The sequence below is a fragment of the Thamnophis sirtalis genome, unplaced genomic scaffold (assembly GCF_051295495.1).
Source record: "Thamnophis sirtalis isolate CommonGarterSnake01/CBP01778 unplaced genomic scaffold, rThaSir2_p1.2 scaffold_6, whole genome shotgun sequence".
Lineage (NCBI taxonomy): Eukaryota > Metazoa > Chordata > Lepidosauria > Squamata > Natricidae > Thamnophis > Thamnophis sirtalis.
The window spans coordinates 129,822,827-129,837,735 of record NW_028261386.1 but is presented as its reverse complement, the minus strand read 5'-3'; the positions used below and the strand labels follow the sequence as shown (position 1 = coordinate 129,837,735).

The 14,909-nt window shown below is 40.7% G+C and overlaps 1 protein-coding gene across 1 annotated transcript in view; it reads right to left on the bottom strand.

Annotated features, from left to right (window-relative positions):
• COL21A1 (collagen type XXI alpha 1 chain) overlaps positions 1-11,615 on the bottom strand; it is a 77,355-nt gene extending 65,740 nt beyond the window's left edge. Inside the window, exons 1-6 of the mRNA XM_087719170.1 lie at positions 11,528-11,615; positions 8,305-8,856; positions 5,305-5,473; positions 4,932-5,148; positions 1,431-1,604; positions 470-547 (exon numbers count right to left, since the gene is read on the bottom strand). Coding sequence (XP_087575296.1) covers positions 470-547; positions 1,431-1,604; positions 4,932-5,148; positions 5,305-5,473; positions 8,305-8,856; positions 11,528-11,615 — 1,278 coding nt within the window. The remainder of the gene's footprint in view (positions 1-469; positions 548-1,430; positions 1,605-4,931; positions 5,149-5,304; positions 5,474-8,304; positions 8,857-11,527) is intronic.
• Positions 11,616-14,909: the final 3,294 nt, after the last annotated feature.

The following is a 14,909-nucleotide window of genomic DNA, read 5'->3' as shown; positions in this document are numbered from 1 at the left end:
CTTACATTTGTACGAATGTGCATTGTTTGCCCTACCTCTCCATTCTGAAAGAAAAAAAAGAAAAGAATGATGGAATTAAAACTTCTTTTAAAACCTGCACACACAAGCAAGCTTTTCTTTTGCGTCCTCCTGAAAACAGCCAAAAAAGTCACAAAACTAAATTCTGACCATGGTCTCTCTGGATCTCCAACAGCTCAGCAAAGAGATCTGTAAATACTCATCTTAGTCAGGGGCAATCACACACATTTTGGAGAGAGAGAGAGAGAGAGAAATCATCCCTGTGGAATTTTAGACAAGTTGTCTGATGGAGAGAAGCCTAAATTCCTAGATTATTGCTTATGTTAACATAATTTTAGCACAAGCACAAACCCACTCTCAGAATCTCTTTCCTAGGCTCTTTCCCCCAGCTTTTTATTGAGAAATATAAATAAATATCCAACAGTTCTTAGTAATCTTCTATAATACTCACAACGCCAGGTATCTCACAGGCTGTTTCACGGCTGTTTTGTTCCGGGCTGCAATAAATCCTTAGCTTTTGGATGTCAAACTGTAAAGCAGAAGTTAACAGATTCTTTAGACAAGTATTTCTTATGACATCTTATGAAGAGGTCTTTATACAACCAAAAAGTTCATCATTATCTGGTCCTCCCCATGGTCAGTGTCAGAATACACTGTTGGGGTTTCAATGGGCTTCATGGGGAGGTGATCAGTGGTGGGATTCAGCCGGTTCACACCTATTTGGGAGAACCAGTTGTTAACTTTCTAAGCAGTACGGAGAACTGGTTGTTGGAAGAAATCTCCTTTTGATTTTTTTTTCCCACTTTGCAGGGCTAATCCTGTAAGGAAGGCAGGAAGGAAACATTCTGGTGTTTCTAGCCTAATCTTTAGGTACTGGTATTAACTTGAATAAAAGTACCCCTTACTAAATCTTAAGAAAAGAGTTTCTTAGGGCAATCTTCTAAAAGAAAAGAAAAGAAAAAACCTCACCAGGTAGAAACACTTTCATTCTCTCTTCCTGGAGCCGTCTCCAACTATGTCAGCCGGGGGGGGTGGCTGCCTGTTTGCCGCCGGTTGGAAGCACTCCCCTTGGGTCGATCAGGGACTTTGTGATGTCCCTGCGACCAGCAAGGTCTTGTCTTCTCAGTCGCCGTCTCTTCGGGACGGTTTAGGTCCTGCCGGACCATCCAGGGGCAAAAGTGTCATCGGTGGATTCGGACAGCCGAATCCGCACAATGTATCGTCGCAACATTGGCTCCTCCCCTCCAAAAGTACCCCTTACTAAATCAAAGCCACCAATGTAACTCATTCGTTGCAGAGTCCATTAAATTTAACTGCCCTAATTTTAAGCTATGAGATCAGGTTATTATTATACTAATGCGCATATATTTATTTCTGTTTCATAAAACGCTGCAATCTGAACAAGAGCATACCTGTACCGTCTCTTCTTTTCCTGTATATTTTCCTATCTGAGTCACTCCGCTAATATAGATTCCTGCGACGGGATGCAATGGCTTCGTTTCCGTTTCTTGGTCATCTATGTACAATGTTACATCAGCTTCAGTTACTAAGAGACGAATTTGATGCCAGCCTTGATCAAACAATGTCTAGAAACAGAGAATGGTAAGTGTACGTAGGTATGTTTGTCTGTCTGTATAGAACAGTCATTTTCCTATTCCTTAATGGATTCACACGCTATTGAGACATACGCTGTCATTCATCTAACCTTAAACAGGCATTAGTAATTAGTAATTTAGTAATTTAATAAATTTATATGCCGCCCAATCCCGTAGGACTCCGGGTGGCTTACAAAAACAAGATTAAAGAGTTAAAAATAGAAAAAGAGAAACAAATTTAAAAACGACACACCATACATTCAGTCTAGGTGGGGCTGGACCTCGTTCATGAAGTCAACAGCCCCAGGCCTGCCGGAATAGCCAGGTTTTAGTGGCTTTTCGGAAGGCTGAGAGAGTGGGAAGGGTCTGGATCTCTACGGGTAGATCGTTCCACAGGGTCGGAGCAGCTACAGAGAAGGCCCTCCCCCGAGGGGCCGCCAGCCGGCATTGTCCGGTCAACGGCACCCGAAGAAGGCCCAGCCTGTGAAATCTTATCGGCCTTTGGGAGGTATGTGGCAGGAGGTGGTCTCTCAGATATCCATCCATATATTAATTGCAACAACTTAATATTATAGCCCAATATTCATGGTGAAAACCACACAGAGGGATTCAAAATCTTTTTTCTTTCCTAAAAAATGCAATCTTAATATTGGCAATCAATTTATTGCAGTTGTGCCAAGCGGTGCCTATGTGGAAAAGAGAATAGGCAGACCATAACATAATCCATCTTCTTTAGAAAATGTTTGTATATCGGGTTTGAAAGAGTAGCCTGCCATTCTTTGCTAAAGGCCTTCAGGGACCATAGAATATTTATTTATTTATTTATTCTCATTAAATATATTTGCCACCCATCGTGCCCTAGGCTAGAAAGAGCCGAGGTGGCGCAGTGGTTAGGGTGCAGTACTGCAGGCCACTTCAGCTGACTGTTATCTGCAGTTCAGCGGTTCTAATCTCACCGGCTCAAGGTTGACTCAGCCTTCCATCCTTCCGAGGTGGGTGAAATGAGGACCCAGACTGTGGGGGCGATATGCTGACTCTGTAAACCGCTTAGAGAGGGCTGAAAGCCCTATGAAGCGGTATATAAGTCTAACTGCTATTGCTATTGCTATTACCCTGGGCTTACAATAAGGAGAATTTAATACTTTCCAAACGTTACACTACTACCCCTCCCAGTATTCCAAGCCAGGGCAGGCAATAGGGAGGGAGTGCTAGGAAATGTGATTCAATACTATCTGGAGGATGCTGTCCACGCCCATTCGGAGTCCATCTTCCAAAAACAGACAGGAAAAGAAAGCTGATCTTTTGGTTCTGAAAAAAGCCGCATGAAAGCATCACTTTTTCAATGACCTAACCCATTGAAACTTGAATCTAGGTCCTAGTCCAATATGTTAAACCAAAGTTAAACTATGTTACCAAAATGCCTGGGTAAAGACTGCTGCATCAGCCTGGAATGAAGAAGATATCCATGTCACATCAAACATGCCTCCAATTACAAGTGGCACTGACCTATCTTTGTTTAGCCAATAAATAAAAGTGTTCTACAGATGGACAATGCTCCCAGTCTGGAGGCACCATTCATGTATATACTTTAGTCTCAAACCATTAAGGCTTTTATCTGCGAGACCACCTCCTGCCACATACTTCCCAACAGCCGATAAGATCTTATAGGCTGGGCCTCCTCCAGGTACCGTCGACCGGGCAATGCTGGCTGGCGACCCCCCGGGGGAGGGCCTTCTCTGTAGCTGCTCCAGCCCTGTGGAACGATCTACCTGCAGAGACCCGGACCCTTCCCACTCTCTCGGCCTTCTGAAAAGCCACCAAAACCTGGCTGTTCCGGCAGGCCTGGGGCTGTTGACCCCATAAATGAGGTCCAGCCCCATCTAGGTTTGAGTGCATGGTGTGTTGTTTTTAAATCTGTTTTTCTCTTTTCCCAATATTTTAGTTTTTATTTTATTCTTGTATTTGTAAGCCGCCCGGGTTTGGGCGGCATATAAATTTATTAAATTACAATTACAATTAAATATGTACGAATAGTTAAGATTAGGTCTGGAAATGGACGTTTGGACAAAGGAAAAGCAAATTTTGGACGAAGTAAAATTTCCAATCCCCCTTCAAAAATAGCTGTTGCATAAATTCCAAATGAGAATTACTAATGCAGTCAATACAGTCAACAGATGTTACGAATTAGCCATCTGACCATATCAAAGTGCTATTTAAAAACTACAGAAAAACATGGAACTTTTTCATAATAAATTGCCACTCCTGTAGTCAGTCCCATTCTGTTCTAGGTAGCCTCTTCTTTTCAGAAGGGTCTTTTAATTTAAAACCAATCTATATTTATAACTAGTGCTAAAGTATCACCTTAACGCTATTCGGATTGGTTGAATAATCCAACCGCAATCCTAAATCCATGAGAAGTGTTAGGCAGTCATTGTGCCTTTAATAAAAAGAAGAGTATGCTTTACCTGATCCCATAAGATTGCACAATATCTTCCAGAATGCAATTGCAAACATGGGCCTAAATTTAGGTTGAACTGGATCTGAAATATTGGATCTCCTGGCATTTAAACACATAATATGAACCAGGTTATCTGAGGGTGCATCTCCTGCCGGTCACATCTACCTGACCCACCAGAACGGGGAGTCAAGAATGTTGAGGGTCCCATCCCCTAGGGAGATACACCTGGTGGGACTCAAAAGAAGGACCTTCTCCGTGGTGGCTCCCTCTCTCTGGAATATTTCCCCAGAGATTAGAATGGCCCCCACTCTAACACTCTTCCGCAAGGCGCTGAAGACCTGGTTCTGCCAGCAGACCTGGGGATTGCAGAGCGGGATAGAGCCCATTAAATGGCTCCTGTGAGGTGTTATCACCGGGGTGATGGATGGGGAGATTATTATATGTGATTTATTTTATCTTTTATACGTTTTTTTGCTTTATATATGAAAGCCTAGATGGCGCAGTGGTTAGAGTGCAGCACTGCAGGCTACTTCAGCTGACTGCAGGTCTGCAGTTCGGCTGTTCAAATCTCACCGGCTCAAGGTTGACTCAGCCTTCCATCCTTCCGAGATGGGTAAAATGAGGACCCGGATTGTTGTTGGGGGCGATATGCTGACTCTGTAAACCGCTTAGAGAGGGCTGAAAGCCCTATGAAGCGGTATATAAGTCTAACTGCTATTGCTATTTATATATGAGGTTTTTACATTCCTGTGAGCTGTCTTGCGTCTCCATGTATACATAGCCAGCAATATAAATTTCCTAAAATAAATAAATAATATAGTTGTAGATTTTTTCCAATTGACACATGATGTGCTCTTTACCTTTACACGGGGTGCAGTAAAAGTAACAACCTGACTGCCGTTGACTAGGTTTGTTGTAGTAAAGGATAATGTTTTCTTTTCTCCGATTACAGTAACAGCTATTTGTGGTGTTCCATCTTGGCTTAGAATCCTCCACAAATCCCATGTTTTTTTTACTTTAAATCGCTGTGTAGATACAAATACATATGATGGAGGAAGGCCTTCTGGAAATACATTTCTGAAAAACATTTTTTTTTCCAAAAATTAAACATGAAATAATTTTAGAATTGCAAAAAAAAAAGTATAATAAATACACACAGAGAGAGAAAGAGAGAGAGAGAGAGAGAATGTGACAAACTTTCATAAGAACTTTCAGCTGAGAAGAAAGAAATACCTTGTCAATTCTGTCAGATCAATCCGGGAAATGATTTCATAAGCTTTTACATTAGTGCTTGGAATCTGAATTCTTTTCTTCACCTTTTTTTTAACATCTAAACCTAAAAGGATATCAAATCCTTTTTCATCCCGAGATGCCACTGGAATTTTTGTTGGGCAAACTGATTCTAGAAAGAATACACAGAACAAATAACTCGCAAATGAAGTAATAAAGTGGTATAAAACATTAAAGACAAAATGGGAAAACTTTTTGTCTTGCTTCACTAATTGCCTTTTTTTTTTGGACTGCATGGCTGAGAAAGAACCTAAAACACCTTTTTAAATATGAAAAGTTCATTAATGATAATCATGTTCTTATATTACATTTTTCCCTAACAATTACAATTGGACACATCTGGCAACTCTCTCAGTATTTCAGTATCTAGAGCAATCTCAAGCTAAAAGAAACATAACCATCATTTACACTGTAATATGTAAACCAATACCAGCTGAAACTTAAATGTGTGTTCAAAGTACAATAATAAGACATCTTGCAAACTAAATGCCACTATTACTTGTATGATACAAAGTATTTTTAATCTCAGAAGCAAAACTTTGCTTTTAGATCGAATATCTACAAGGTGAAGGACTTTGCCCCATCATCATATAAATATTTTTAATATCTTACTTTGTTCATATAAATATTTTAAAACAATAGAATAAACAAGAGGATTTTGTTTCCATTAAATCTTTTTTTTTAAAGGGAAAACTGGAAACAGTTTCTACATACAAACAGAATGGGACTGGCAAATTATATGCATGTTATTCATGGACAGTCTCTCAAGAATAAATCATAACAATAATAATTAGATACCATCTATATCCACATCACTTTTCATAGGAATGTAAGCCACAACAAAAGAGTTGGAGGAAGATTCTGCTCTAAACGGCAATCATCACAGCCCTCCAAGAAATACAAAACAGAACTTCACAATTACATCTTCTATGGTTTCTTAAAAGTATCAATATATTGGCAAGAAGGAGGCAGTTATATTTGCACTATAGAATATTGTACTTAATACTAATCGGCAGGGGACTATTACTGTATATACTCGAGTATAAGCCTAGTTTTTCAGCCCACTTTTTGGGCTGAAAAAAGCCGCCTCGGCTTATACTCGAGTCAGTGAAAAATTTGCCCGAAATGGAGGAGAAAAAGGGGCGGGGCCATGCCGCTGGGTGACACTCGTGAATGGCCCAGTGCCCCTGTGAGTTTCCCCTCCCTCTGTGTCAGTTTGCCGCGCAGCGCGCACCGCACCATCCCCCCTCCTCACGTTCTAATGTAATGCAGGGCTGTCTTACGATTCCCCTTCCTCCCCCTCCTGCCGCTCTGCAACGATGTCCCACCTCCTCCTTGTTATGGCAAGCAGCCACATAGCGATGTCCCACCTCCTCTGGTACAGTGATCCAATGATAGGAATCACTGTGCCGTGTGTCATAGGAGGCGGGACATCGCTCCCGCGGCTGCACGGGACATCATCATCACAGCGGGACATCAGCATCATGAGGTGAGTGAAGTATTTCATTGAATACACCGCTAGTTTACTGTTTTTCTTTGAAATAAATATTCAAAAACATTATTGGTATCTATTTTTATTTTTGAAATTTACCGGTAGCTGCTGCATTTCCCACCCTAGGCTTATACTCGAGTCAATAACTTTTCCAGTTTTTTGTGGTAAAATTAGGTGCCTCGGCTTATATTCGGGTCGGCCTATACTCGAGTATATACGGTATCTTAAGGAATAATACAGGAGAGAAAAGAATTTACTTTGACCAAAATCTAAGCTGATCAGATGATTCTGTTTATCTTTTTTAAAAAATATATGCAAGCTGCAAATTCTGAGCACCCTCCATGTTGACTTTCATATCTTGAATTCATTTCTGTACATTTGAGATTATTTTTGCCAATAGCACAGCACAGCTCCCGAATCATTTGAAAAGATGTCGCATGTTCAAGGAACCCCCTAAAGATTTCTTATATGCCGCGTACAATTCAGAGAGGGTTTCTTTCGTGAATAGAATGGAATCTCTGTGGCCCACCCAACATCTATTGTCTTTGACAAATAGGAAAGAATAAATTTTGAATGCTGGGGATTAGATTTAATTTCACAACGATCAAGAACAACTGCTATATAATTTAATTCACTGATTAGTCTCTGCAGCACCAGAAATGGATGCAGAGCCCAGAGTGAATCATATTTTGCCTATCTCTGCCCCTGGCTTCAGCATCCTTTCAGCAGTGGGACTCTACAGCAGAAAAAAACGAACAAGAGATGTGGCACAAAAGATTATGAAGAGGTTTTTTCAGCTCCAGAAGCTCATCCGAGATCCCAACACCTTCCCCGTCATCTTCTCAGATTAGGATAAACCATTCTTTGTTGCCATTCAGTTCAACTACTGTACCCCATACGATGCTGTTTATCTACAGTTTATCATTGTGGCTTCCTGCATATTTTTATTCTCGTAGGGGTATAAGGCACATGTAATCTATAGAGCAGGCATACAAATGGCTGGATTTTAAAAAACACGGACAATGTAATTTGGGAATTGCTGTTTATTTTTTTTTTGCAAAAATCACAAGCCAAGTAATGCGATTAGCTTCCATCGGGCTTAATCCCTTAAAATTTCTTTCCTAAACTACTGAAGAAGCAAAATAATTAAGAGCCGAGGTGGCGCAGTGGTTAAATGCAGCACTGCAGGCTACTTCAGCTCTGCAGTTCAGCTGTTCAAATCTCACCAGCTCAGGGTTGACTCAGCCTTCCATCCTTCCGAGGTGGGTAAAATGAGGACCCGGATTGTTGTTGGGGGCGATATGCTGACTCTGTAAACCGCTTAGAGAGGGCTGAAAGCCCTATGAAGCGGTATATAAGTCTAACTGCTATTGCTAAAAGTTATATTACCACACAACAGCACCTCATGCATTTAAAAAAGAAGTGCTCTACGAAGAATGATTAATATTTACCTTCACAGAGTTTCTGCTTTATGACTTCCCTTATTCTGGATATTGCCATATAATCTGCAACATGGAACACATATGTGGAAGAGGGCTTGTTGGCAATCGCTTTCAATTCATCCTCTTCGGTTTCAGAACCAACGCCAATGGCAAACAGTGTGATCTTGTTTCTCCTGGCTTCAGCTGCCACCTCTTTGACCTCATCCTGGGACTTACCATCAGTCAGAACAATTGCGATTCGCGTAAGGAACCTTTCTGATTTACCAAATAGATGGTCCATTGCAAACTGAATGGCTTTGCCCGTCTGCGTGTTTCCACCCAAATACTGCACATATGCCATTTCTCTGATTAGGTTTTCATTGGAGTCATAAAAACCCAGAGGAATTTCAAGTACAGGATAATCGCTGTACTGCACTACTCCAACCTGAATGAATTTTGGTCCTATGTTAAAGTTACTTGTTATATTGAACAGCCATCTTTTGATTATTTCGAAGTTTTCTGGGCCAACACTGTAGGAGCCATCTAAGATGAAAACTAAATCAGCTGGAGCTGTTCGGCAACCTAAAATAAATAAAGAGAAAAAATGTTTTTACTTGTATCTTTATCATCGTAATCCAAGATCACTAGCATTCTTTAGACTGTAAACTAGGATGGAAACCTCATCAAATGTAACTGGACTTAATTTCTAGATACAATTATATTGGGGTTGTTGTTGGTGTTTTGAATCTCGTGTCTAGATAAGATAAGCTACAATCTAACCAAGTTAGTTAATCAGAAGTGACTTGAAGACATTAGTCATTTCAATCCCTATTGTGGATTTCAAACAGTCAGTCTTTTAAAAAATATATATATAATTATTTTATTTTCCATTTTCATAACATATAATCACATGTATACTATTACAGAGCCAATATTATGTTGTGTTAATTAATAATTACATCAGTTCATCTTGCCATCAACTCCCAGAAAGGAAAAATAAATAAATAAAAAGAAAAACCAATTTTGGCTCTTCTGCTCTCCATACACCGTATTTATGCCTTATCCAACACTTTCTTCTGCCTCTCTCCTCCCCCTCCCTACCTCCTTTCTTCCCTCCATCATCCTTTTCTACTCTACTTCCCCTTCCTTTCTCCTTTTCCTCTCTCCCATTTCCACTCCTCCTCATTCTCCTCATCTTTCCCCCCCCCCACTGCTTACCCTCTCTCCTATCCCTCTCTTCCTATCTTTCTTCTCTCCTCTGTTTCCCACTCTTCCTCTCATTCACTTGGTGTATTTCAGCTTCTGAGCAAACTCCATTCTGTGTTGATGGTATTTATACTTCCATTTCAATATACATAACGTATCTTTGTTTGAAAAAATAATAAGAGAAGACAGTATACATGTAGAATCATATTACTTTAAAACCTAACATCCCTCCTCGAGCTTAATATACTTCCCTCCCTCCCACCCTCCCCCCCCCACTTTCCCTCCCCAGTCTTAAAATGTGATAAAAATGGCATAAACCTGTACTCTATTCTCAACTTCTTTTGCGTAGAATGGTACACTGAATTAACTTTGAAAGAAACTTACAGTAAATATAGGATTAGAAAAATAGCTCCATATCAGTAAAATAAATAGAAAGGAATTTATAATTCATATACTTCATATATGAGAGTACAGTTTTAAAGGATGTTTAATGAGCTCAGTTTTGGGGGGAAAGCTCCATATTTGTCGATTTCTATACCTTATAGTCATAATCTATGCCACACATCAGTCACAAATTGTTTTATTTACTCTTAGAAAAAAATGGATATTGTTGCTAGATTTATTAGCTAACTAAACTAGTAGACTAACTAATCTAACTTTTAATTAATCTAACTTTTTAGTTAGATTTATTAGCTAACTAAACTAGTAGAATCATGCTTTATCCATGTTTTAAACTTTTATTTTAAAAAATTACTAAAAAAGATAGGGACTTAAATAATAATACTTAAATTAACAAGTATGTGAATTCTTAATGGGTGTACGTTGTTGAGAGAAGAAAAATATGAAGATAGAAATGGAATGAAATGGTTAGGCCTGAACCCAGATTTCCTTCCATACGGTAGTATTTTATTGTAGCTTTAATTCACATATATCACTCATTTGCAGCTTCACATTATGTAACCAATTGGAATAACTTATTGTGAATGAAAGATTATTGGTTTAGAGATAACTAACGTGCTATGTTCCTGCAGCTCACCTAATCATAATTTTTTTCAACAGGAGACTTGATATTCCCAGTGGATCAAATAGAAAAAAACAGACAGAGCAGACTCTTGAAAGTTTTCTAGCATGGATCTACATACCGATGAGATCATACAGAAATATAAAATTCTAGAGCAGTGATTCTCAAACTGTGGGTCAGGACCCCTTTGGGGGTCGAATTAGCCTTACAAAAGGGGCACCTAAGACCATTGGAAAACACATATTTTTGATGGTCTTAGGAACCGAGACACCAATTTTATGGTTGGGGGCAGTGCCGGATTTTCCTATAGGCTAACTAGGCTTCAGCCTAGGGCCTCAAGATCAAGAGGGGCCTACATTCAAATTATTAGCAAAATTAAAGTTACACTATTCTAAAAACAGTGAACACTAAAACACTGAACCGAAAATAAGGAGAAATTCTACGCATATGACTAATAAACAAACATAAACATGTATTGGTTAAGATCGTTCCAGCGCCGCGGCAGTTGGGGAGCCCGCCCACATTCCCGGCACCGGCGGTCGGGCGAGAGGCGCGGCCGCTCCCAGTCGACGCGGAGCCCACCAGCGGCCAGGCAGATGAGGGCGAGGGGGCCGAGCCGGGCAGCTGAGCGCAGCAGGGGAGGCGGCTGGCCTCACTGCCTTTGCCGCAGAGCAGAGCCGCCCTCCGTCGGGAGGCCAGCTATATATATTGATATATATTGATATATATCACAGTAATGATGTATTTTATTGTCTCTCATGTAATTTACAAACTTAAAAATGGGAGGTGAAAGGGCCTCATAAGTGGAATAGCCTAGGGCCTCTTTTCATCTAAATCCGGCCCTGGTTGGGGGTCACCACAACATGAGGAACTGTATTAAAGGGTCGCGGCATTGGGAAGGTCGAGAACCACTGTTCTAGAGGCTTCTGTTTCACTTAGAACTATCCCTAACATTATAATCAGACAACTTCAAAAACTGAAAGTTTCTATATTTTATTAAGTATCTCTGGTTAGCAAAACTCTTACTTGCTCTTGTATCGCCGCTTGCAGCCAGTATGCAACCATGTAGAAAGAACATTAAAACTGTCTGAAGAAATGTTCTGTTCGTTGCCATGTATACAGTGAATTGTGTCCTTCAAATCCTAAAATAGACTGGGGAAAGTACAAAATATTTTAAAATGATATTACAACAATAGGAAAACAATGATATAGGAAAATAGGAAAGCAATGTCTATAAATGGTTATGGCTTCCTGTAAGATTAATCGGTGTAACAGATTGGTTCAGCTAGTTGTATTATCTAACTAAATTAACTCCAGGACCAGTGACGTGCGGTGAGGTTTATGGCTGGTGAGGCAGTCTTCTCCCCCGAAAGCGCTTTCTTTCTTTCACCCGCCTGAGTTCTGGCAGGCGGGCGGAAAAAAAGCAGCAGCCCGCCATTAGAGAAAGAAAGCTGGCGGGCTGCCCTCCCTGCTTCTCCTATCCCCGGCCCTTCCCTCTCTTCACACACACACACACACACACAACACACACACACAAATTACTTACAATTACTTACAAATTACATTAATTTTGAATTCCTCCCCCTCCCTCCGACCCACATACGTTTTCTAGCTGTTTCACAATCACAGAGCATTTCAACTCTGCTCTTGCCTGCCATGATGAAAATGTAAAAGGAAAAAGGCAAGAGCTGCTGAGGTCAGGCTGGGCTAGCTGCTGCCAGAGTCCCCAATGGATGACTCTGCTTAACTGTTTAAAAAAGCCTCTAAAAAAACGCCCTCTACAGGACGAGGCGAGAGAACCACAGGCCTCATCTACATAAGGAATTTTTCGGCTTTTAACCCTTGCTTAACTCTGCTCGAGTGATCATAAAGTCAGACTAAATGAGGCACGTGATTCTTCCGCCTCTTCCTGTAGAGGGCACTTTTTAAGAGACTTTTTAAAACAGTTAAGCACCAAGCAGAGTCATCCACTGTGACTCTGGCAGCAACTAGCTCAGCCTTTTTCCTTTTACATTTTTTTTTCTTTTCATGATTCTAGTGGTGAGGCTCTGCCTCCCCTGCCTCCCCTGACTGCACGTCACTGTCCAGGACTGATGATAGATCATACTAGTTTTTAATCTGAAGAGCCTTAATCATAAGAAACTAGTGTCAATAGGGTCCTCTACCACTAAGTGCCACAACAGTCAAAACTTCAACAAAGAAAGACCTCCGTGGGATACTATTTCAGTGACTTGCCTTGGATTTGGATTTGGATTTAGTTTATTTGTATTCCGCCCTTCTCCGGGAGGGACTCAGGGCGGCAAACAACTCAGGGGGGGGAAGGGGACATAAATACAGTACACATGATTAAAATACACGAGAGCCACACAACCATACAAGTCAAGAGGGGAACTCATCAACCCCAGGCCTGCCGACACAGCCAGGTTTTGATGGCTTTCCGGAAGGCCAGGAGAGAGGTGAGGGTCCGAATCTCCGCGGGAGTTCATTCCAAAGGGCCGGAGCTGCAACAGAGAAGGCCCTCCCCCAGGTGGTAGCCAGATGGCATTGGCTGGTGGACGGAACCCAGAGGAGGCCGACCCTGTGAGATCTAACGGGTCTTTGGGAGGTAATTGGCAGCAGGCGGTCTCTCAAGTACCCAAGTACCTTGAGACCACCTGCCAAAATTCCCAGGTATATCAGATGTTTAGTGACCATACAATGAGTTGCATGGAATAAAAGCCTGGATATATACAAGGCACTATGGAACTATTGCACATTCTTCCTCTGTTAAATACTTATTATTAGAAATTAGTATCACAAAGGCCAGCATTCCAAAACTTAAAATAGACCAGAATACAAAAATTGCCTCGAGTATACAGAAATATGTGCACATTTTATCCTACTGTGCAGTAGACTTCCTACATGAGATAAAATCATATGAAGAATCCAGTAGAGATTGAGCTCCAAGACATTCTTTCAACAAACTGGTACCTTCTAGAGATTTTGGATTTGAGTTCATCTGTTATGTAAGTGTAGGATAAGTAAGAAGGCTAATCCGACACAGTCCCACAAAAATGTAAAAAATATGAAACAGCCTTCTGCAATTCACTAGAAACAGGCTTACCTTGACCAGTTCAAAAGATTAGATAAAAATCTGATCAAATAATTATAGTATATAAAAGCAAAACAAGCTGCTATATAAATCCAATTTACAGAAGAGGTGTGCAGAATATTTCAAATTAAGTATAGTTCTTTGAAGTCTGATATAGTTTTACTGACTATTCTAGAACTGTTTTCAATACAAAAGTTCTTTTCTAGCTCAAAACTGATGGGGTTTGACCTTGACATACTTCTGAACAATTTGAAACTAGTGTTATAAATTCAAAACATTTTGTATATCTCCATTTATATGCAGATGACAGGTACAGAGAATCAGGACCATCCACATAGACTGTAGCATAAACCATTTATTGAAGCCTATCCACAAGAATCGGGTCAACTAACAGCATTAAATTGACGGTAGGTAAGGGTCAAAAGAATTCAAGGGGGGTGGGTTGGACTGATCTCTTGTAGCAATGCAAAAATTCTAAACTGATAATGCATTTTATTTCATCCTCCACCCCTACCTGCTGTTTTCCTACAGTAACTATCGTGAAGCATTTTTCCCACTCTTATCTGCTAAGTCACTTTAAAATTTATGATTAGGCCCTGACCAGATTGCAAAGAATTATTCTGCCAATCAGTGCTAGCTTCAGGATTCTGCAAGAGAGCTAGGATAAGATATTCTAGGTCAGGGGTAGTCAACCTTTTTATACCTACCGCCCACTTTTGTATCTCTGTTAGTAGTAAAATTTTCTAACCGCCCACCGGTTTGTTTGTTTGTTTGTTTGTTTATTTGACTTATATACCGCTTCATAGGGCTTTCAGCCCTCTCTAAGCGGTTTACAAATTTTTTTTTAGTAAATTGAGTCAGCAACTTGCCCCCACAGTCCGGGTCCTCATTTCACCCACCTCGGAAGGATGGAAGGCTGAGTCGACCTTGAGCCGGTGAGATTTGAACCGCTGAACTGCAGATCACAGTCAGCTAAAGTGGCCTGCAGTACTGCACCCTAACCACTGCGCCACCTCGGTTCCACAGTAATGGTGATTTATAAAGTAGGGAAGTAACTTTACTTTATAAAATTTATAAAGCAGAGTTACAGCAAACCCCTACCGCCCACCATGAAAGCTGGAACGCCCACTAGTGGGCGGTAGGGAGCAGGTTGACTGCCAGTGCTCTAGGTGAATTATTCAGGCTCGCATAGTAGAAAGGTATTCAAAACCATTGATGCTACTTCAGTTTGATATGGCTTATCATTCTTTAATCTGTTCATTTTCTCATAAACTGCCAAAGATCTCAATTTAGTCAAGCCTGGCACTCAGACAAATC